This window comes from Carcharhinus amblyrhynchos, chromosome 1, assembly GCF_965287045.1.
Source record: "Carcharhinus amblyrhynchos chromosome 1, sCarAmb.v2.hapA, whole genome shotgun sequence".
In the NCBI taxonomy this organism is placed as follows: domain Eukaryota; kingdom Metazoa; phylum Chordata; class Chondrichthyes; order Carcharhiniformes; family Carcharhinidae; genus Carcharhinus; species Carcharhinus amblyrhynchos.
The window spans coordinates 168610374-168635403 of record NC_137324.1 but is presented as its reverse complement, the minus strand read 5'-3'; the positions used below and the strand labels follow the sequence as shown (position 1 = coordinate 168635403).

The window sequence follows — 25030 nt, the reverse complement described above, 5'->3', positions numbered from 1 at the left end:
GGAGCAATTTCTTCACCCAGAGAGTGGTGAATGTGTGGAATTCTCTATCACAGAAAGTAGCTGAGGCCAAAATTTTGTGTGATTTCAAGAAGAAACTAAATATAGCTCTTGGAGCTAAAGGGATCAAGGGATATGGGAGGAAGGGGGGGACCAGGATATTGAATTCGACGATCAACCATGATCAAGATGAATGGCAGAGTGGGCTTGAAGGGCCAAATGGCCGATTCCTGATTCTAGTTTCTATATTTCTACATCTTTCTGATGGAGGCCATGAGAGGAGCAGCCTTGCAGATAATGCAACAGATTTAATGTTGAACTGGTTGCCTGTGTGCAACTGGTAACTACACCTCTCCTTTGCCAGCCCTCCTTAATCACCAGGTCTTTTTGTCACCTAACCCCGTCGATTCCATCAAGTTCAATATAAGGTTTCCACCAATTTTGGGACTAAAAGAGCCAACAGTACTATGGGGCTTAAACTGATACAAACTATAAAACAAGCTAGAGATTGACCATTTCTCATTTCAATATTAATGTACAATCGCTAATGCTTTAATGGGAAGTCAATTATATCTATTGTATGATGGTGGCAAACTATCATTGTAAAATAGCACCTGGTTCACTAATGTCCTTTCGGGAAAGAAATCTGCTGTCATTACCCAGTCCGGCCTACATCTGAGTCCAGAGCTACAGCAATGTGATTGACACTGAACTGCCCTCTGAAATGGCTGAACAAGCCACTCAGTTCAAGGGAAATTGGGGATGAACAACAAATGCTGGCCCTGTCAGCGATGCCCACAGCCCATGAAAGAATAAAGAGAAAGGTTCTCTGTTAATTGGCTCCACAAAGAAGCCCATTTGATGCCACTTAATTCCAACAATATTTGTTAACTTAAAAACTTCCCTGCCTTTCAGCCGTTTTATGTGCAAAAGCAGGTTGTAAATTGCATATCTGTGGAGTAATAGCGACTCCCAGTATTTAAAAGCAATACGGATTGGATGGCATATATTGAATGGATTGGCAAGAAAACGGTGGCATCTCTGACTGTAGATTTTCAACTGCATTGCTATTTACTTTTAATGTAAAAAGTATATTGTCCATCCTGCACATACACACTATCCCCCTGCCTTCCCCTCACTCCACACACACACACACCCAACTCCCCATCACATACTCAGACATACATGCACACAGATATGCATGAGGACAAGCACACATACAGGGATGTGCACACATACACTCAGACATGCACACACACGCAGATGCACAAGTACACACATAAAGACACAGGCATGCTCACAACACCCCCGAGACACATGCAAGTACACACTCAAACACATACACACAGATGCACCAGACAGGGACGCCCACACAGATATACACAAACACTCACATAAATACATAGACACAGACATGCAAACATACTGGGCAGCATGATGGCACAGTGGTTAGCACTGCTACCTCACAGCACCAGGGACCCAGGTTCAATTCCCGGCTTGGGGATCCCTCTTTGTTTGGGATCTGCACATTTTCCCCATGTCTGAGTCCGTTTCCTCCGCGTGCTCCAGCTTCCTCCCACAGTCTGAAAGACGTGCTAGCCAGGTGCATTGGCTATGCTAAATTCTCCCTCAGTGTATCTGAACAGGTGCTGGAGTGTGGAAACGGCGGGGGGGGTGATTTTCACAGTAACTTCATTGCAGTGTTGATGTAAGCCTACTTGTGACACTAATTAATCAAACAGAAGCCACTCACACACACACACACGCATGCGCACACACATGCACACCAATGCACACACTTACCTATAGAAGAATTAAGATAAACAATGAGGATAAAATAATTTTCCTGTCACATGCTTTGTAGTCTGAAGTCTTCACAATGCCCTTTTCCCCACATTAAGTCCTGCTTTCTATTTCAGAGCTTCCCTGCAACACTTGCCCTTTAATTCTCATCACACCGGTGACTTCTTCAAAACTCATTGAAGTCACTGTGTTATTACATGAAATAGATTGGAGGTTCCAACACAACTGCGAGAAAACAAACAAAGAGGCTATTGAAAAGTAAATGGTACAACCCATGTGTAACTGAGCAGTGAATGAGAGGGAATGTGTTTGGGGGTATGTTGGTTACTGGATCAGTGGCAAGTGGCCCTCACATTCACTGACGCCATTCAACCCATTTTCAGCTGAATGGAATATCTGAAATGGAAATAGTAAACAGATTTCAAAAATAATAGAAATTGGACCTGTAGCCAGATTCTAAAAGTGCACCATTCCATAATTTTCTCAGACAATGCACGTCCAGTTTTACGCGCATTGCACAGCAACAATTAGCCTTGCTGGTACAAGCGACTGAAATAAAATCGGATGCAGATGTAATGCTTGGCTTAAAGTCCCGATGAAGCAATGCCCGCAGGCATCTCCATCAATCAGCTTGGGCTTTACCATGTTATAATTAATGTGTTATATTGACAAAGCATAGCAACTGGCCATGATCGCAATAGTAATGGGCAAAAATGTAACAATGCTGGCAGTCCAACCCGCCCTTCCCTATCCCAATTTAAGGAAGCGCATTGTTGAGTGGAACGAGGTTAAGAGCAGTTCTAAATATTCGTAAGCAACCCAAAACCACAGTGCCCTGTAGGATATGTCAGCTTGAGAAAAATGTTTCATTCATTATCAGGTCAGTTGAGAACTTTTTATTGGTGGAAGGTTAATAATAGTTTAGTTAGACGCCACGCATAAAGTCTGAGGGCCTAAAGTAGGAATGAGCATTGGATTAGCGCACTCACTCAGCCCCCAGTCATTAATTTGAAGGAGAAAGGCACAAGCGAGAGGCTCAGCCACAGTTGTTGGGGAGGCTAGCGTCGAGAAAGGTCATTCCAGTGTGTTGAAACTACCTGAATCAGGAAGTTGTGATCCTATCACTGCTTTCAGGAGGGGAAACTGAAAAATATTCGGTTCCTCAGATTAAAAAAAAAATGCACAATGACATAATCTTATCACTGGCGTAGTGGAATGGGATGTTTCTGTCACACTTGACACATGTTGTAATGCAGTTGGATCCTGATAAATATACAAATACGCTGCCAAGAAATGTTATGCTTGGATTGAGACTCTACTTGGAGCAGAAGTGCATTTCTTTCCAGACTCAACCGCAGTGTGTGTTTTGGTACCGCAAAGAGCTTTATTTCAAAGATAAAGGCACGGAAACCATCTCAATGATCTAACTGAGCCCTTTCAGAAAGGTGCTTCCATAATGAAGTGTGGAGCGTGAAACATAGAAATAGAAAAGGCCAGACAGGACTTTCAGCCTGCTCCGTCTGCTGGTTACGTGTACCAGAAGGTATACTGTCAGGAGTTCAATTATTCCAATTACTGGAGCTGAAACTGGAACATCCTGTGAACCATTAGCCAATTAAGCAGCTCATAGAATCCCTACAGTGCAGAAGCAAGCCATTCGGCCCATCCAGTCTGTACCGACCACAATCCCACCCCGGCCCTATTCCCGTTACCCCACTCATTTACCCTGCTAATCCTCCTGACACAATTTATCATGGCCAATCAACCTAACCCGCACATCTTTGGACTGTGGGAGGAAACCGGAGCACCCGGAGGAAACCCACGCAGACATGAGGAGAATGTGCAAACTCTGCACAGTGACCCAAGCCAGGGATTGAACCCGTGTCCCTGGCACTGTGAGGCAGCTGTGCTAACCACTGTGCCACCATGCCGCCCAAAGAAGAGGAAAATTAAATGAAACAAGTTGGCTAAGCAATGTCAGAGACTTGGCAAAACAATATTCCAAATATCACTTAATGATTTAAATTCCATGAGGCCATGTTTTCTTAAATATATATAGAGAAAGGTGTTTGGGTTAGCAGATCACTGATCTTCAGACTCCCTATCTCAAAGTGTCTGATTCACACTAAGCAATCTGCTGCTTTTTTTTAAAGCAAATTACTGCGGATGCTGGAATCTGAAACCAAAAGAGAGAAAGCTGGGAAGTCTCAGCAGGTCTGGCAGCATCTGTAAGAAAAGAGCTGACGTTTTGAGTCCAGATGATTCTTTGTCAATGTTGTCTGGCAGAATGTCAGCTCTTTTCTCTCCTTACAGATACTGCCAGGCCTGCTGAGATTTTCCAGCATTTTCCCTTTTGGTTGCTGTTTTTTTTTTCCTTAATTTACTGGGCATTTTGCGAGTGTTAGATTGGCAACTTTTTGCTTTTTGATTTCATGGCTTGCAAACTAATAAATTAGGCTGTAGTTGTTGTGAAGACAGTTAGAAACAGAGTGATAGACTTCCTCCAGTTGTAAATAATGTGCAAAATAGCAGGAACGCAATGGGATGCCACTTGTTGTAACTTTGCAAACAATGTTCCACTCTTTGTGAAAATATTCTAAATTTGAATTAAGTCTTTGGGCCTTGTTACATTACAAGGGAAATTAAAAACAACAAAACCAGGTAATCATCCATTACATACACTTATATTCACTGTGTCATTTATGCCTATAAATTTGAGAAGGGTTGAATGTAGAATGGCTGTTATTATTAACCTGAAGTCGCACGCTAGAGACATGAACTTATGCAAAGTGGCAATTTTCTTGTCCTGTCACGTGCGAACGTATAAATAACCCTGCAAAAGTTACTGGGGCAGGATTTTAACAGCCTTGCTCGTCCCAAAACCCGTAAAGTCCCACCCGAGGTCAACGGACCTTCCTGTTGTCCGCCCGCTCCGATTCTGTGGCAGGCGGGGCGGTAAAGTTCCGACCACCACCTTCAGTGGAGAAGGCAGCCAGGGGAATGGTAACTGGCCATTAAATGCAGGCAGCCAAACCTGCCGGATTGTAACAATCAGCCCCCCCTCCGCCCGACGTGAATTCACCCGTGATTTTCAACGCATGCGTCATGCCTAGACCGTTTGAGATCATTTGTTCTGCTTGTTTATGTGCCATTTTTACCCTCCAGGTGTGATCCCGGATTCACCGGAGAGAGATGTACAGAGACTGTACCCATGAGGGTCTTTATACCTGAACGTATGTGAAGATATAATCATGTCTGTGTTTTATTTTTCTCTCTTTCCCTCTGCAGCTCTAAAGAAACAGCCCTTGGTGTTGTCACTACTCAGAGAGAAAGCTACTTTTAAAATGCCTATTTCTTTTCTTTGATCTGGGCAGCTTCTGATGGTGTAACCAGGCCCTCAGTAATCTTTGTACTGTTTGCTGTTCTTATTGCTTTTTTTTTTGTATTTCCACTGAGAGAAACAGCACAGTACAGATTCAGTACCTCACCACTGCAGTGTGTGTTTACAGCTATTAAAATCCTCTCCCTCCTTTTCATTCCCCGCCAGCAGAGTTTTATGGTCCCAAAATATTTAAAACAGGAACTGTACAGCATCTTTTCCGAGGGAGTAGAACATAAGCAATCTCCTCTTGTACACACAAGTGACCATTTGGAAAATGGGACTTGGCTGACAGTGCCAGTAAATTGGTAGAAATCTGGCATTCCCAAATTACAGAATTGAGGATTAAACTTTGCTTTATCTAAATTTGTAAGTGCGCACTGTCTCACTTTAATTCGGTTCGGCTATACAACTCCAGACACAATTGAAGGAGGTGAATTTTCATGGCTGGTAAATGCAGAATGACAATTTTTTTTCTCTTGCTGCCGTAAGCCAGCAATTATTGAGTGTTGCAGAGACGACGATTTCCAGGTTAAAAAAGGATTAAACAGTGACCACACCAAGGTGATGAGGCCTGGTGCTGAAGGTGACTCTATCCTGACAGTTACTTATCTTCTCTCTCCTCTCTTTCTCTCTCATTTTATTTGTCTTGTCAGGTGTCCAAATGAATTTACTGGTGATCGCTGCCAAAACTACGTAATGGCCAGTTTTTACAGTACGTCCACTTCTTCTGTCTCCCCCTGAATTGAAGCATGCTTTGTCACACTGTTCATTCCTGCTGTTGTTGCTGTTGCTGCTCGTTTTGTTGTTTAATTGCTGCTTTTGCTGTTTCGCCTCAGTCCCAAATTTCTACCTTCACTCAGACACAAGAGAGCGAAAAGCAGACAGGCTAAAGCCAGTGAGCCTGCCCACCTGCCACATGCAGCCAATGGCAGGACATATAGCAGAGTGTGTAGTCTCACATTTCTTGCTCAGGAAAGCAGGTTCAGAGGCGAAAGGGAGATAATGGGGGAGGGGGTGTGGATGAACATGTCCATTAGAAAGGGGCAAGGCACCAGGAAGGTACACCAAGGGATTGCAAGTCACAAATGAAGGCTCTGGGACAATAATGTTCAATAATGAGGATTGTAGACGGATGCGGCATATCAAGGGATGAAAGATAATCCTGTTCGGTAATAAGGACTGCTGGATTCAGAAGGGTCACAGAAAGATGACAAGGAGAAAGATGACATTCTTCTGCTACAAATCAGCAAGCGTTCTCAGGAGGTGACGGCTGGCAGAGATGTTCAAAAGGATCGGGGATAAAAGAAAGATGACTGAGAGATGGCTTCACTAATTAACAACAAACCCAGTGTAGTTAGAGGCAGAATTAAAAGAAAGTCAGGCAATATGTAACTCAGAAAAAACATTACCTGAGACCTCACCTCATTGTTTCCTAGTGGCACATCGCATATGAGTGAATTGACTTTGTGTTCACCTCATGACTGCTTGGTGGGTGATTTTAGTTTGTAAGTTTGATATACCAAGTTGGCTGGACACTGGACTCGGGCCCAGTTTGTCCTTCCATTCCAAAAGGTAAAATTAATCCCCAATGACTTTATCCAATAAGGTCATGCACTCAAACCTCAGTCTGTGCTGTGTCCACTGCCAGTATTTGCCTAGGAGCTCGACAATTGGCCCCAGTGTTGCTTTGCTGCATAGTAAGATTGATAGGGATTCCATTCCTGCTCACTCGCCCACATCCCCCTAGATAGTGAGTCTTAGTGACTGGGCACACCATCTTTCCACAGCTCAGTAGCCTGCCACATGCACAATCCTAATTGCCTCCTGGATGGGGCACTGGAGGGTGTCCCTTATGCATGCAGAAGAACGGCCCAAGCACTGACTCAGTGCCTTTAGGGCAGGAATCATACAATCCCTACAGTGCAGAGGAGACCATTGGTCTGCACTGACTCTCTGACAAAGTGTCTTATCATGTCCGCCCGCTACCCTGATCCTTAACGCCACACATTTACCATGGCTGATCCCCCTAACCTACACATCTTTGAAAACTAAGGGCCAATCCACCTAATCTGCACATCTTTGGACTATGGGAGGAAATTGGAGCAACCAGGAGGAAACTGACACAGACACAGGGAGAATGTGCACAGACAGTCACCCAAGGCCAGAATTGAACCGGGGTCGCTGGCGCTGTGAGGCAGCAGTGCTAACCACTGTACCACAGATGATGGAGAAAACCCAACGACAAATTCATTTCAGGAAGTTAAGGTTTTATGTAGCAGTCCAGACGGATAACCCTCTTCGCAACCTGTAAAATATCACAGCTTCAAAAATCAGTCACTTCAATAGAGGAGGCGAATGAACACTTCTGCTATCAGTTTTGTAACACTCCTGTTATCAGTGTTATTTGGAAGGAAGGGAGTTGGGGGGGAAGTTTACTGTACGGTCAGTAACTGGTAACATAAAGTGAGTAGCTGTCGCAGTAAAGACCCACAGGGAATATAAAACCACAGTAAAAGGCACAGACAGAAATGGAAACAAGTACAATAGCTGTTAGATATTGATGGCAAGATAAATGATGATGTCTGCTCTGTTACATCTAAACAGCAGCTTAGCTAAGGCTCTGTGACTGTACTCGAAACAAGCACAATGGTGACTGATGGAAGAGGGAATGACTATTTTCTGTGGCATTATAAATCACCCCGGGCCTCTAGCTTAGTGCTAGCTTAATCAATAAAAGCCAAGGATGCGTTCAAGAGGAATGAAGAATAAACCAAGGTGGGGGACTGTAGGAATCAAAGAAAGTCGGCATGTTTGCAACAGTATCCGTTTGTCACCATCACATTCTGCAGTTAGGGGTTGGCATCCTGCAGAGCAAAGCCACAAAGGGAATGTCATAGAAGGAGATTGCAAGGGTAAGCAAGGATCCGATTTATTGTAGGAACCGTGAATCATTACAAGTTGAACAGGCAAGAGTTAAAGCAAGGATACAACTTCAAATATGTAAGAGTCAGGGAAACAACAGGGACGTGGTTAACTCTTTAAATGCCAAGATTGACATGAGACCAGTGCCCTCTTCTAGCCTGGTGAAGCAATACACTGATGACAGTCCAGTAGATTGCTATTTGTGGGTTAGCACCAGAAAGTGACCACTTAAGTGCCAAAATTGCAGTAAAAACCCACATGGTTCACTAATATCCTACAGGAAAGCAATCTGCCACCCCTACCTGATTTAGCTGTCATGTGACCCTAGCCCCACATCACATGATTCGTTCTTAATTCCCTTAGGGAAACAAAGGATGTGGAATGGGGAGGTGATGTCCTAGTGGTATTGTCACTAGACAATCGATCCAGAAACTCAGCTAATGTTCTGGGTCCACAGCAGATGGTGGAATTTGAACTCAATAAAAAAATGACCATAAAACCATTGTGGATTGTCAGAAAAACGCATCTGGTTCACGAATGTCTTTTCAGAGAAGGAGATCTGCCATCCTTACCTGGTGTGGCCTACATGTGACTCCAGAGCCGCAGCAGTGTGGTTGACTTTCAACTGCCCTTGGGCAATTTAGAATGGGCAATAAATGCTGGCCAGCCAGCGACGCTCATGTCCCATGAATGAATAAAAAGAAAACATTGTCTTCTCAATGTTTCCCTAGTCAAGGACTAGTAAGAAAAAGAAATAGGAATAAATGACAGGAGAATGTCATTTTTTTGTGAAGGTTTATAGTTAGAGTTCAACGCAGGGGACAATAAAACCATGCTAAAGGAATTCACCACAGTACCCACAGTGGGTGAATTGATTTAGTTCTTTGCCGGGCCCTTTACTGAGTGTTTCCCTTGTTCATTAGGTACTCCCAACATTATATCCAACACTTCCCATTGTCTGACCCGGATCAATCAGCCAAGAAGGCACAAAGTATCCTTTAGTCTGCTTATCCCTTGATGTGAGGTGTCAATAATGATATGCTGAGGAAGTGCACCAGAACTAAAACTGAGTGTAAATACAGGCCATTAGAAAGGTGGATGTTTCCAGACGTTTGCAGGTATGGAGAGACGTAACTAATATCAAAGGAATTGGAAACCCCTTTCTGGGTGCCCCTTGTAAGGAAGAGTATTAATGCAATGGAAGAAGGGATTGAGCTGCAATCCAGAGGGAGCCATTCAAAATTCGGGCTTTTCAAACAGCTAACCAGCAACCCTTAAAAGGTTTGTGAGACTATGAAAACTTATGCTGAAAAAAGAGACATGCTCTCAAAGCTTTTCAACTTGCACTCATCAGGATAGATCCACAAAAATACCAAATCTCTAAAGGGAATAATAATTTATGCCATGTGGAAAGAAGATGCCGATTGGTTGGCAAGAATACCAATTCAACACGCGCTTCTCATGCAGTATAAATTGTTGTTCCTGTTGAGATTTGGCATTCTTGCATATCTGTCCTGAAGAGTGCAAGACTAAAAGCTTTGACAGCCTGTATCTTTCTTCAGCAATATTCAGGTTTTGTGCTGTCAAGCGACGACTTATTTTAAAGTCCCAAGTGATCGATTGCTTCTACGAGATTGGCAAGATAGTAATGAGAGGACAAAAATTTTATTTTAAATTCAGTCATGGGATGTGAGCATCGCTGGCTGGGGCAGGATTTATTGCCCATCCCTGAGGGAATTTAAGAGTCAATGACATTGCTTTGGAGCTGGAGTCATGTGTAGGCCAGGCCAAGTAAGGACAGCAGATTTCCTTTCCTAAAGAACATTAGTGAACCAGATGGGTTTTTATGATAATTGACAATGGTTTCATGGTCATCAGTAGATTTTTAATTCCAGATTTTTATTGAATTTAAATTTCACAATCTGCCATGGTGGAATTCTCACACTGGTCCCTAACCCTGGGTCTCTACATTACTAGCCCAGTGACAATACCAACACGTTACTGTCTCCCCTTGAAAACAATGACAAAAAGAATTAAAGGTGAGGTTATAAAATGAATCTTCAAGGGGCGAGTGGGGAGATTATGGAATTTTTTTTGTCTCTGTCAAAACAGAGTGAACTGGAGAGTTTAGCAATAGAGGAGCATTAATATTAACAGTATTAAGAGCAGGGAGTAAGCAGGATAGGATAAGTGGGGGCGTAATTTTAAAGTGAATGGGGAGTGAAGAGGAATATGGCTTTAGAATGGGTCTGATGTTAAGGATATGGGGATCAGATGGGTGAATGGCATTAGGCTAGGCTGGTCACAGAGGGGAAATCACGAGGGGTGCGATCTTATTGACTGTTTACACCATGCTCCCACTGCAGCGAGGCTGGAGAATTTGGCGGCCAGCCAAATCTCTTCACTGCAGTGGGATGGGGAAATCCCGCCGGTGTGAACAACTGTAAAATTCTGGCCTAGGGTGGAGTTTATGGGCAGAATGGTCTGTTTTTGAATGCAACATTCTATAATTTGAATCATCTTTCTCTGATTGACTCCTCAACCAAGGGGAACGGCTTTTCCCTACCCACCCTGTTCATACCTCTCATAATCTTAGACACCTCAATCAAGGGAGTGACAATCTTGGAAGACATTAGGAAGTGGGACTGTGCGGGGTTGATGCACAGGATTAAAGAAATATTCAGAAACAGAGACCACAGTTGTTAAGGAAATAGTGTGATCAACACCAATTTTACTACTTAGCACTTTTCTTATTAACCCAATTAATACAATACCCACCTCCATTCTCACGTGACCCAAAGGAACATTGATATCACCAATGTAATGATGTCATGGGGTGAAATTCAACAGCAGCAGAAGCACCAAATGGGTGGGAACCCAACTGAAAGGAAAGCTGCTCAGGATCTCAATAGGTCAGTCAACCTTCTGTAGCCAATTCCCTACCTGCAAAAAGACCAGCCCTTTAGTAACAATCTAAGGAGTCTCAGAAAAGGGCAAAGATTAGTCATAGCAGGGAGTATGCTCTATGCTGTGGAGCCAATTGTAGGAAGGAAGCTATGAGGAGAGGTTGGAGAAACTTGTTTTTTTTCTCACTGCAATGACAGAAATTGAGGGATGGAAGAGTCAGTTACTAAGGGGCATGGGTTTAACGTGTGAGGGACAAGGTTTAAAGGCAAGTTTTTTACACAGAGAGTGTGGGTGCCTGGAACTCGCTGCCTGGAGAGGTAGTGGAAGCAGATATGATAGTGACTTTTAAGGGGATCTTAACAAATACATGAATAGGATGGGAACAGAGGGATATGGTTGCTGAAAGGATCGGGGGTTTTAGTTCAGATGGGCAGCATGGTCGGCACAGGCTTGGAGGGCCAAAGGGCCTGCTCCTGTGCTGTAATTTTCTTTGTTCTTTGATCTTTGAATCTGGGTATCTGTAGATTCTGTAGCGATTTCTTGCTGATGCGTGCAGAGGGGGAAACAAGGAAGTTTGTAACTTCTGGCCGCACGCACCCCAAAACTGGAAAATCCTGCCTGAAGTCAACGGATCTTTGTATGGTCCGTGTCCCACCCACTATGATTCCGATGGTGGGCGAGATGGGGAAGTTAGGTGGGTGAGCCTTGTTGCAAAGTGCTCCTTGATGGTCACACAGCCTGCAATACAAATACCCCAGAAAGTGGGTCTCCTAATGCACTGATCCAACCCTTTTTTTTTGGAATCTAAAATGTCCAGTGAACAATATGTAAATGTCTTCAGCTCAGCCCCAACAGTAGCAGCCTTAATCAGGGTCTTCAGTGTCTGTGAAATACAAGCAAGACAGGAGAATAGGCAGTGCTTTGACAGCTTAAAGAAGAACAGGCTCCCTCACACCACAATTTATTGCAGTGATATTTTGGTGTTTACATTAGGAGAATAGACAGCAAGATTGTGAAATAATGGACTCAGGAATCCTTATCAGGGTTTGCAAATGGGTCCTGTTGATCCAGACTGATGGATCCGTGTCTGATTTGCGGACACCGCCTGGAGAGGGATATCGCTCTACAAGGATTTACTAACATGTGAATGTATCATTTATACTCTTAACACCCAATCCATTTTCAATCACAGGTCCAGCATAGGCTATAGGAATCATTAAATCCCTACAGTGCAGAAGAAGGCCATTTGGCCCATCAACAATAATCCCACCCGGACCCTATCCCTGTCACTCCACATATTTACCCCTCTAACCTATGCACCCGGGACACTAAGGGGCAATTTAGCATGGCCACTCAACATAATCTCCACATCTTGGACTGTGGAGGAAACCGGAGCAGACATGAGGAGAATGTGCAAACTCCGCACAGACAATGATCGAAGCCGGGAATCGAACCCAGGTTCCTGGAACTGTGAGGCAGCAGTGCTAACCACTGTGCCACCATGCCACCCAAGGTTATATGAATAAGATCATGCTTTAGGGGTGGAAGGTGTCTGCTTTAGTGGAGGTTTTCCTGTGGATGAGTTCTCACTGTACATGTGACAAAAGATAGAGGTGGGATGGGGATGGGTAGGGCAGATGGGTGCGGGGTGGGGTGGGCACAGAGTAAAAGAACCTGAAGGAAACAGATAAAAATAGAAGCACTTGGGTTGGGAGGGGATTGGGGCAGGCGGAAAAAGAGGAAGTAAAAGAGGGGGGGGCCAGGAGAGGAAGGGAAAGGATGAGGAATACTGGAAAGGGGAAAGAGAGAGAGAGTGACAAAGACAATGGCTGGAATCTTGCCACCGTTCACACTGGCCAGACTTTTCCATCTGGCTGCATTGAATGGAGACTTGACTGGCCTCCAAATTCTCCGACTTCTTTGCATTGAGAGCGTGGCCTGAATGGCCAGTAACATCGCACCCAGTGAAGGAAACAAAGATGTTGGGGGAGGCAAATTATATGCAAAAAGTGGACAGGGGGTTGGGGGGAGGTAGTGGCTGAGAAACAGTAGGATTTGGAATTGGGATCGGGAGAGATAGGATGCTGATCAAGATGAGGCGTTTGATAAATGAAGCCTGGATATCTGGCGTTGACAGAAATACATTGCTTAGAAATTCAATGATAGCTATCGACAGGTCAGAGTAGGGGTGAACTGAAGAACTTTACCCCGTATTGGGCCAAAGCAGTGTTCAGAATCTACAAGACTACTTTCAGCAAAAAGATAGCTCCCTCTGTGTGAGTGTAGTTGGAAAGGTCAGTATGGTCCTTTTACAATAACATTTCCAGCTTCCCATTATGCTTAAGATTCGCCATCACCCATTTAGTTCTTAGCTAGAGGGGCAGCATGGACAAGTTGGGCCGAAGGGTCTGTTTCCATGCTGTAAGCCTCTATGACTCTATGAGATCTGAAACAGGGAAGTGATTGGTGGTTAAAAAGTGATTGGACATTTTATGCTAGTTTACAATAATTTTTCTGAAGCCTTAGCTATTATTAAATTGATATATTAGTGTGTCACTTTACATTATCCTTTGTATCTCTCCCATTCCCTGTTTAGTCAGAAAAGATTATTTTTATTTATTTATGGAATATGGGCAATGTTGACATAGAATCTTGTAATGCAGGATGAGGCTATTTGGCCCATTGAGTCTGTACTGACCACAATCCCTCCCCAGCACTATCCCTGTAACCCCATGCATTTACCCTGCTAATCCCCCTGACATGAGGAGGCAGCCTATCCTGCCCAATCCAGTCTAACCCAGACATCTTTGGACTGTGGGAGGAAACCAGAGCACCAGGAGGAAACTCACGCAGACACGGGGAGAACGTGCAAACTCCACGTAGACAGTGACCCCAAGCTGGGAATCGAACCCAGGTCCCTAACACAGTGAGGCAGCAGTGCTAACCACTGTGCCACCCTAGTTACTAGTTACTATTCCCTAGTTATTGCTCTTCTCAAGTTGCCTTGAGCAGATCTCCTTCTCGAACCGCCACAATCCTTGTGGTGATGTTGCCTTCACAACGCTGTTGGGTAGGGAACTCCAGCAGAACATGTGTGAGAAGGTTCTCTGGCCTGCAAGCCGCTGCGTATCAGACCCAGTATCTGGTGTCTGAACAGCACACTGAGGAAGCATTAAGGAATGCTGATAGTGTCATGAAGGAAACAACAGCTCAGACATCTTGCCTTCCGAAAGTACGATAGCGTAACTCCAATCTTCCTGTAACCTCACAGACAGAACGTGGTGTTGCTCTGACACAACCCCAGGCAATATGCATTCCAACGAGTGCCCAATCATTGTGTTATTACAAAAAAACAAAGGGAAAAGGATACGATAAGGGTCCACTAGTTCCAGCCAAATGCAGCTGATAATTCCCCAGTTGCACATTCCAGAACTCCGAACCTTTATTTATTTATTTATTTTTCCAAACAAAGCTATTGGATAGATAAAGCCAACATACACGATACACAGAATGGCCATGAACGAACATCTCTTCCGTGTTCTTACTGGTAGCAATTTTTTCATCCCACATTTTATTACTTAACTTTATTTTGACCCAGCAGTGCTCCCATTGAGACATTTATCTGTTAATATTTGTACTCGCCAGAGGGGCCCAGAATTATTTTTTCATTCGTGGGACATGGGTGTTGCTGGCTGGGCCGGCGTTTATTGCCCATCTCTAGTTGCCCGAGGGCAGTTGAGAGTCAACCACATCGCTGTGGTTCTGGAGTAACATATAGGCCAGATCAAGTAAGAACGACATATTTCTTTCCCGAAAAGACATTAGTGAACCAGATGGGTTTTTCCGACCATGGTTTCATGGTCATCAGTAGATTCTTAATTCCAGATGTTTTTTTAATTGAATTCAAATTTTACCATCTGCAGGATTTGAACCCAGGTCCCCAGAACATTAACTGAGTTGCAGTGATTAGTGGCCTAATGATAATACCACTAGGCCACCTGCCTAGATTTCATAACCATACAACACATTTTCCATGGGCTGTTCCTATTATAAATCTGGGCAAAGGAAATTATAATGGTAATAAAAAAACAAGGACACAATTTATTTTGCCAATCTTTTTCTGGTTATTCCCCACCCTTTATTTTCTTTTCACTTGGAAGACTACATGTGATTTAGGCTTCCTGTGTGGAATGCTATTCCACTCAATATCAGTACATCCTCACAGGCACAGTTTAACATACCAAATTTTTTAACAAGTCCCGTGCTGTCAGATTTCACACAATGATGTTGTGTGTTGATGCTTTGCACATCGCTGAAAGATATGATTTTTTTTAAATTGTACTCAGCTTGGACCCTGGTTTAGCTCAGTTGGCTGGACAGCTGGTTCACGGTGCAGAGCGATGCCAAAAGCATGGGTTCAATTCCTATACCAACTGAGGTTACTCATGAAGGTCCCACCTTCATGGCGGCACAGTAGCACAGTGGTTAGCACTGCTGCCTCACAGTGCTAAGGTGACAGGTTCAATTCCAGCCTCGGGTCACTATCTGTGCAGAGTTTGCACATTCTCCCTGTGTTTGTATGGGTTTCCTCCAAGTGCTCTGTTTTCCTCCCACAGTCCAAAGATGTGCAGGTTAGGTTAATTGGCCATAATAAATCGCCCCTTAGTGTCTGGGGATTTAGCAGGGTAAACACCTGGGGTTACATGGCCAGGGTGGGATTGTGGTCGGTGCAGACTTGATGGGCCGAATGATCTCCTTCTGCACTGTAGGAGTCTATGATTCTCAACCTTGTTCCTCGCCTGAGGTGGGGTGATCCTCAGATTAAATCACCACTAATCAGTTCTCCCCCTCAAAGAGAGGAGCAGCCTATGGTCATCTGGGACTATGGTGTCTTTACTTTCTACTCAACATAAGTTTTGGTGTCAATCTGCTCTCCAGGTCAGTGTAGTTTTACACAATAGCTATCCAGAAGAGGAACTCTCCTTCAGTCTGCCCATTTCAGCAAATGTGTTGCATCTTGGATTGTTCTGACTGGCTAATGCATGAAATGGAGAATTAAATGTTTTGCTGCTTTTAGAACCATGGAAAGGTCACAGTGCAGAAAGAGGCCTTTCAGCCCATCACATCCTAGAATCATAGAGTCATCCAGCGCAAAAATGTCCTTCAGCCCATTGATTCTGCATCGACAATCACCACTCCTAAAGTAGCACCAATCCCATTTTCCAGCACTTTTTCCATATCCTTGAATGTTATGATGTTTCAAGTGCTCATCCAAATACTTAAAGGTTTCTGGCCTCCCAGGCAGTGCATTCCAGATTCCCACCATTCTCTGAGTGAAAAGGTGTTTTCTCAAATCCCCTCTGAATCTCCTGCCCCTCACCCTAAAGCCACGCCCCCTCCTGTTTGACCCCTCAACCAAGTGGAACAACTGCTGCCTACTCGCCTTGTCCATACCCCTCATAATCTCACACACCTCAGTCATGTTCCCCCGCAGCCTTCTACGCTCTAGAGAGACGTCTGCTCGGTGCCAGCCAAAAAGAGAGAAGAGAAACTAGCTGAGCATTTTAACCCCGCTTTCCAGAACCTTGTCCATAGCCTTGTAGGTTCCAGCACCTCAGATGCATGTCCAGGGATCTTATAAGTGAGTTGAGTGTTTCAGCCACGACCACCAACTCAGGCAATGGGTTCCAGATGCCCACCACCCTCTGGTGAAAAAGTTTTTCCTGGTGTCCCCTCTAATCCTTCTACCAATCACTGTAAATCTATGTCCCCTGGTAATTGACCCCTCAGCTAGATTAGGGAAAAGGAGTGACGCCCAGCTGAGATGTTCCCTATTTACTGGCGTTGATACTGTCATGTTGCATTCCTATTTGAGTTGGGAAGCCAATTTATTGGAGTTTACAAGGTGGAAAATATTTTAAGTGGTAGCCTGACAGTAACCAGATAGCTTTAATAGCTGTAGCCAGTTCTTTAATGCAACTGTCTCGATCCCTTAGTTGAATGGCGGAGCTTGGTGGGGTTAAGTGAAGAGTTCAGATGTCTGTGGAATGAGTGACGCATGCTGAATCTTAAAGTCCCTGTGCTGTGAGCATGCTCCCCTAACGTTGTGTTATCCATTCTAATGATCATGCAATTATTATAGTTTGCCCCATTTTTGATGACCCTTTCCTGACCCCTTAACCTGAATGCGTTTTCCTCTCTCGTGATTGTCATTCTGTCTAACATTTGTCTGAGCGTATTTGGCGATATTAGTGGATGCATGCTGCAGCATGTTGGCTATTTAACCCTTGCCTTGTTTCTCCTTTCCAACATAACTAATGTGTATTGTCAGCGGTACTCATGCAGGACTGCCAGGTTATCTGAGGAAACCAAAGTTTGATCCTTCTGATTTACCCTTTGAGGCCAAAAAATTGGGCAAGCGTTTTGAAATCGCCTTTTTTTGAGTAGTAATTTGCGATTTTCTTGACATAATATTTGTTCCAAAGGGCAATTATCACTGTCAACTTTGAACTTAAAATAATAAAGCTTTTGTACGGTGCCTTTTTGAAGTTATCTCATAGAACCATAGAATCCCTACAGTGCAGAAGGAGGCCATTCAGCCCATCGAGCCTGCACCGACCACAATCCCACCATTGAAATGATCCGTTGGCTCCACGCCAAGTCATTCAGACATGCTGAATTTCGAAGTGTGTCTGACATCCTTCTGCCATTCTCCATTACTTGGATTGGGATGGACAATTTCCTTTCAATTTGTGGTGTTGGGGGGGTGGGGGTGGCTAAGAATGCCACATCTTTTGATTTTTGATTCATTCATGGGACATGGGCGTCGCTGGTTGTCCAGCATGTATTGCCCATCCTTAGTTACTCGAGCGCAGTTGAGAGTCAACCACATTGCTGTGGCTCTGGAGTCACACGTAGGCCAGACCAGGTAAGGATGGCAGATTTCCTTCCCTAAAGGAGACTGGTGATTCAGACGGGCTTTTCCGACAATCGACAATGGTTTCATGGTCATCAGTAGATTCTTAATTCCAGATTTTTTAAAAATTGAATTCAAATTCCACCATCTGCCATGGCAGGATTTGAACCTGGGTCCCCAGAACATTAGCTGAGTTTCTAGATTAATATTCTAGCAATAATACCACTACCTAATTAATACCTCATTAAGGGAAGAAAAACATCAGGCTGCAATTCGCATCTTTCCTAATCATAAATCGCACTCCTTAAAATTTCACAGTTACCAACAGTCAGGTGCCATGGATGTAAATGTTATAATTTTTCAAATTTTTTTTTTACTGGGCTTGAACCCGTCGTAGCAAAGCCAGTGAACCGTTTTGCAGAGCTCAGATAAACTATGAAAGGCATCGTTCTACCTCATGATAGGGAACGCAACACCTCGGGAAAAAGAAAAATCAGTTGAATATTCCCAAAATGTCCTCGCATCATTACCGGAAAGTTCTCTTATATTTCGTCCCTCCAGATGATAGAATTGCCGGCTAGATTTTCAGACCTCGGGGTGTTTCTTCTCCTAGAGCTTGTGTGGATCTGTTCTCCCTCTTTTGAAAAGCATGCACTTTGCATCAGGATTAAGCAGCTTATATGAGCACGGTGTCCTCTGGAATGTCGCCGTTGTCTCTTATGTGCAGGCTCTAATCATGTTACTCGTGTGATATTTTTCCCCCAGTATGTTGTACTGCTTTTCTCTGAAACTTTTTTTCCCTTGTGTTTTTTTTCTCTTTTCTTGTTTTTTTATTATTTTTGTCAACTTTCTGCATTGGCAGAGCATCTTGGAATTGAATTTATGGGTATGGACAAATCATTCCTTTTCATCTGCAGAATAAGACCTGACAGCAATGACCTGCCTTCAGTTCCTAACTCCGTCTCTCTCTCTGTCTCTCTCTCTCCCCCCGCCTCCTTCCCCCTTCCCCACCCCTGTTGCTTTTGGAAGGGATGATCCAGCCATAACAGCCTGTATAGCACTTGGCCGCACTTCTCGTGGGGTAGCACGCAAAACATTAAAAGGGAATCGTTCTTTCAACCCCGCCAGGAAACTTGATTTGTAGATGCAAGCTATTCAATTCCCTCGAACCCTGCTCCACCATTCAATCAGGCCATGGTTGATCTATGCACCAACCCTATTGCACAATCTAGATTTCGATTTGACTTCCAGGAATTGAAGCTTCCTGAGGAATTTTTTTTAAAATCAATTCAAAATAAATAAAGCCTGTGATAGAAATAGCAGCCCCACCCCCCGCCGATTGTTTAAGTTCAATGCTACCTTTCTGATATAAGTTGGTCATGGCTAAGGCCGCCATTTTTCTAAATCCAATTTCAATTTGAGTGCGCAGAGAGAAAAAGCAGGAGCCGGTGGAGTTATCAAAGAGGAAACTTCTCCCGAGCGAGCCACTGTCAAATTCTAACAACGCTCTCTTTCTTGGAGCCAGAGTAGATATTTCTGCCGTTTCCCCATCGCGTATTTCTGTGTCACAAAACGAGGAATTAACTGCGAAGGTGTGATTTGTGAAATGACAGATGCTGCGATGCAAAAATCATTCAAAGGTTGATTTCATATCCAAATTGATCCAAAACTTGGCAGCCTTCAATCCAGTTTGACTTCACAATACCAGCTCCCCAAGGGATCAGACGAAATGGAGAAAGCACCCAGCAACCTGCCCCTAAATTTTTGAGCCCCCCTCTCAACCACACACCCCCCCCCCACAAACCCTGACTTTCCCCCTTTGGCTCAATGTTTCTTGCATTTTGTAAACCTTCCACATGTTAACAGCTCTTTCTCCACCACCCCGAATCTGGAACAAGTAAGTTCGCTGAGGAAGGCCTCAAAATGGAAGCTTGTGAGCTGCCGGTGAGAGTGGTCTAGCGCTGCCTCAAACGGAAACGGGTTCAATTTGTAGGGATAATAAGTGCACTTGTGAAAAATAGACGACATTTCTGGCTGGAGATTGCAATGGTAGAAAGTGATCTGTGCTGACTGGCCGAATTTTTAGGAACTGATTCTCAGGAGAGTTCGGAAGATCTTTCTACCCAACACCAGTCAGCCTCCCCCACACCTCCCTCCCCTGTCTAACGAGAAGTTAAAACATTTATCACCACTAATTTTATTTAAAAAGCTGTGTCTCAATTGAAGACAGTTCAGCAAGGCCTTTGACGATGGCAATAGGCCTGGGCCTGACTGCAGGCGAGAAAGATGCTTCAAGCAGTCTAATTTGATTGAAATCACCTTTTTTTTAAATCTTTATTGTTACATTTTTACCGTTTTAAAAGTATCCAAGTGCTTCATTTTTTTGGACCCAAGTTGGAAATAAAAGCATCTTGCAGTTCAATGAATTGTATTCTCATGAATCAGCACATGATTCTGGAGCTTGATCCCTGGTCATTTATTTCCCCCCCTTACGGGGCAGTCACAAGCCACCTTCTGCACCCCGCCCACCGCACCCCCCCCCAACCCACTTCCCCCAACACCCCAGTGCGTAATGGCGGTCCTTTTCTGGATTCCCATTTTGCTGTCAAGCGAAGGACACTGTGCTCCCAAATGAACCAGCCTTGAGGCTTTTTAGCTGGCAAGGGCAGCACAGGGCCTTCGACAGACGTCCTTCCAGGAATTCCCAAGAATCTGGAGCTGCAAACAATGGAGGAACAACAGATTAAATGATACAGGTCCCTTCCTCTTTGGGCCCAGGAGGCCTAAGGAAATCGTGCAAGGCACTTACTAAAAAAGCGGTGTTTTAACTGAATACACTTCAAACGCGGCCTCTGACCAACACCAGGCCTGTGCCTGACTGCGGGCAAGGGATGTAGCCAACAGTTGCTTAAAGCAGTACGATGAGATTGAAATCCCCTTCATTTTTTTATCTTTATTGTCACCTTTATTCCCTTTCAAAAATAACTTGTGATTCATTTTTGTGCCGGTTCAGTCAGTCGGTGGTTATGTTGTGTGGGGCATCCCTTCACATTTTGCTCTGATCACTCCCTTCCAAGTCCTCCCGTGTTTTACTTTCCACTATCAAGCATGCTATACCAGGCCTACTATTGATTCCTTAACCTGAAACTACTACTTTTTAAAATCAAAGATCTCTTACCTTTCTGGCACCTTTTTTTTTCTCCTTTCCTTTTTGTTTTTCTTTTAAAATATATCTATATTGTATATATATCACTCGCTGCTTTGGCGAATTAATTTTCCAGAACAATTCCAGTTGAATTGATGTTTGGTCTTGTATAGACTTGGTGTTGACCTATCTCTCGTGATGTCTCGTGTTGTTATTGTAAATAGCAGGATGGCTATCGGCCAGTTGTACAGGAACCACGCTGATAATATCAACAAAAAAAAACACAGCCAGTTGCTGAGAGAATGATTCTCCTTTGCACAAGTGAAAATCAGGAAGAATTTGAAGTATTTATAAGAGTTCCTGTACCCCGTAAAAAGGCCCTCCACATTTATGCTGCAGGTTATAGATGGCTTGTTTTTGTGATTTGCCTCCCAGTCTAGTCATCCACCCCTTTTCTATTTCAAATTGACCCAACTGTCAGAAAGAAATAATAAGTGCAGAACAAACATGCCTCAGCCCAGAAAGGTCCACGCAAGCAACTGGATGAATTCCTTGCTGAGATTCAGAAAGCCAGCTTTGCAACAGACACCAGGGTCTAAAGGTCCACAATGCCTGCCAATCATCGCTGTTTCGTTCCCCAGCCTACCCCTAGCTGTGACTGATGCTTTTCTTTGTCTGAATATCACGCATCTTACTTAGAACGTAGAACATTACAGCGCAGTACAGGCCCTTTGGCCCTCGATGTTGCGCCGACCAGTGGAACCAATCTAATGACCCTCTAACCTAAACTATTCCAATGTTATCCATATGCCTATCCACTGACCATTTGAACGCCCTTAAAGTTGGCGAGTCCACAACTGCTGCAGGCAGGGCATTCCACACCCTTACTACCCTCTGAGTAAAGAACCTACCTCTGACATCTGTCCTATACTTCCCTACATTTGGGGGCGGTGCTGTAGTTAGCACTGGTGCCTCACAGCGCTGGGGAGCCGGGTTCAATTTCGGCCCCAGGTGACTGTCTGTGCAGAGTTTGCACGTTCGCCGCATGTCTCCGGGTGAAACGTAGAAACATTAGAAGTTAGGAGCAAGAGGAGGCCATTTGGCCCTTCGATTCTGCTCTGCCACCCATTACGATCATGGATGATCATCCAACTTGATAGCCTAATCCTGCTTCCTCTCCTTTGATCCCATTCCCCTGATGCTTCAGTTTCCTCCCATAGTCCGAAAGACATGCTGGTTAGGTGAATTGGCCATGCTAAACCCTCCCTCAGTGTACCCGAACAGGCATGGAGTGTGACAATAAGGGGATTTTCACAGTAACTTCACTGCAGTGTTAATGTTAAGCCTACTTGTGACACTAATGAATAAACTGAACGATAAATGTTCGTCCAATTTTTTAAGATGATACCCATGTGGCTTGGGAGAATCTTCAGATTTTTGCACTGATTTTCCCATAATAAATCATTTTAATGACAAACATTTGCTTCAAAAAGAAATAAATTCTATTTTAAATGTAATAAAAGCATTCTTGGTCCTGTCAGCTGATCTCCATTCTGACATTTACCTCAAAAGGTGTGTTACTCAGTGATGTTTCTCTGCCAGAGATGTGGATTCAGGGTGGTGGGGTGGGTAGGGGAGAGAGTGGGAAATATTCCCACTGAAGAAAATCTAAAAGGAAAACTTCCGTAAACAACTGCTGCCCCTCCCTCTTGGCTGATCTGGGGCTCATGAAGCTGGCTCCAAGGAGGAGCTGAGGAAATGTGAATAAAATGTTCAAAAATTATAGCAGAACAAATTGTTTTGAACATCTACAGCAAATGAATCAATGGATTGACTGTAAAAATATCTGGCAAATTATTGATGTTGCAGGAAACATCAGTGAGTGAAAACCCAATAACACTTTAACTCCAGTGTTACGTACAATTGTCAAGAATGTTTTTTTTTGTTTAAGTTGGACTGCAGGAGTTCAAAAAAGGCAACGTCGGGCTTAAACATGGCTTTTGCAATTGATCAGATGTTTATTCCTGCGCATCAGCAAAAGACTGGAAAGATGGATGTGTTTTTGATTGGAAATGGCACACGTAACTGCTCCAAGGAAATGCTCGGAGTGACATTTAAGATTGAGAACACTGGCATGCATTTTAAACATACAGAGCCGTGTTCACATGTAAAAGATGGACAAATCTCACGACAGATGTCAGCTGGTTTGCCTGGTACTTGCCAGAGCTTACACGTGTGTCTTCACATGTTCCTTTTTGGTCATCAGTGCTTACTGCTGCCGTGAGTGCCAACGCCACAATGATAATTACAAGACCAGTTTTAAGCATGAAGCTGTGTCTGTTCCAATGCTCCTACTCAGGCACAGCGTGAGTCCAGAAGAATTTAAATGAAGCGGAAAGCTGTGCCTAAGCTGCGAATTGCCTTTTTTTTAAAAAAAAATTGCCGTGAGCTTCCATTTTGTGTGTTTTAATTGCCTTTGAGGGTACAAAGCAGGTGGAAAATGGAAACTGTACAAGCAATTTCTCCTCGTTGACAGCGCGAAGCGATTGCACTTTCATGGCATGTTGGCCACACAGCATACCTCAGGCTGTAACCTGCTGTTCTCTGCTTCTCTCTTCAGAAGCTGAGGAGCTGTACCAGAAGCGAGTGCTGACGATAACAGGGATCTGTATTGCCCTCCTGGTGGTTGGCATCATGTGTGTGGTGGCGTACTGCAAGACAAAGTAATCCAAAGTTTCATTATTTCAAATCCAAGATAGAACCTGATTGACACTCATACATCTGTTCCGTTCCTTCCTCCCTCCCAGCGGGGATTCTTTTTGTTGCTCGGGAATTGGATTGCTTTAAAAGTCAGCCTTTCCACCCAATGATATTTAAGCAACATAGAGCACTCAGCGAATTAACTGTGCCTTTAAGTTGTTAAATCTGTATTTTGCTGTCATTTGGATAGAGTCCCTTATTAAGGTTGAAGGGCAGAATTGTCACAGTAATTGGTAGTGCCCAATCTTGGGGTGGGTAAAGGAAAGCCATAAGATATAGGAGCAGAATTAGGCCATTCAGTCCTTCCAGTCTGCTCCACCATTCAATCGTGGCTGATAGGTTTATCACTCTCCCAGCTTTGCCTGTAACCCCTCACCAATCAAGAACTTTCCCAGCTTTGCCTGTAACCCCTCACCAATCAAGAACTTATCTATCTCTGTCTTAAATACACTCAATGACTGGCCTTCACAGCCTTCTGTGGCAATGAATTCCACAGATTCACTACCCCCTGGCTGAAGAAATTCCTCCCCATCTCAGTTCTAAAGGGTCATCCTTTTATACTGAGGCTGTGTCTTTGGATCCTAGTCTCTCCGACTAACGGAAATATCTTCCCCACATCTGTTCTACTCAGGCCTTTGTTTCCTGTGAGCTTCAATGAAATCCCCCCCCTCATCCTTCTAAACTCCATCGAGTACAGAGCCAGAGTCCTCAAACGCTCCTCATGCGTCAAGCTTTTCATTCCCGGGTTCATTCTCTTGAATCTCCTCTATACCCTCAGTGGGATTTGATCCGCTGATGGCAATGGCAGATTTTTACGTTGTATTGCGTGATACTTTTGCATTAAAAATGCAGAGGCTGGGGTTTCACATCAGATCGCTGATGGACATCCTTTGATTCACCCTCCCCCACCATCACTGTACTGCTTCAATAATCCAGGCTCCATACTTAGATGTCACCCTTGCACTCAACTTTTATTTTGTTCATTCATGGCACACGATGTCACTGGCTGTCCAGTGTTTGGAGGGACTAAGAGCCAGCTGATACCCATCCCAAAATCACGATCAGAGTTTCAACTTCCATCATGTATGGTTTTCAGTGTAGCAACTATCTGCAAAGCTCTTGATGTTGAATATTTGTATTTGAATTCAAGGTGCAGCATTTACTGAAGGGGAAAAAGGGACACATTTTAAGTAAATAG

At 44.0% G+C, this 25030-nt stretch overlaps 1 protein-coding gene across 5 annotated transcripts in view; it reads left to right on the top strand.

Moving 5' to 3' along the window:
* The window catches only part of nrg1 (neuregulin 1), a 204323-nt gene that overhangs the window by 165883 nt on the left and 13410 nt on the right, over window positions 1–25030 (top strand). For 3 of the 5 annotated variants that reach the window (XM_080195081.1, XM_080195057.1, XM_080195090.1), the window contains 3 exons: window positions 5836–5894; window positions 18790–18813; window positions 23693–23795. In XM_080195081.1, coding sequence (XP_080051207.1) covers window positions 5836–5894; window positions 18790–18813; window positions 23693–23795 — 186 coding nt within the window. Of the gene's footprint in view, window positions 1–4965; window positions 5034–5835; window positions 5895–18789; window positions 18814–23692; window positions 23796–25030 lie in introns of all 5 variants that reach the window. The other 2 variants (XM_080195063.1, XM_080195072.1) reach the window with 2 other exon arrangements.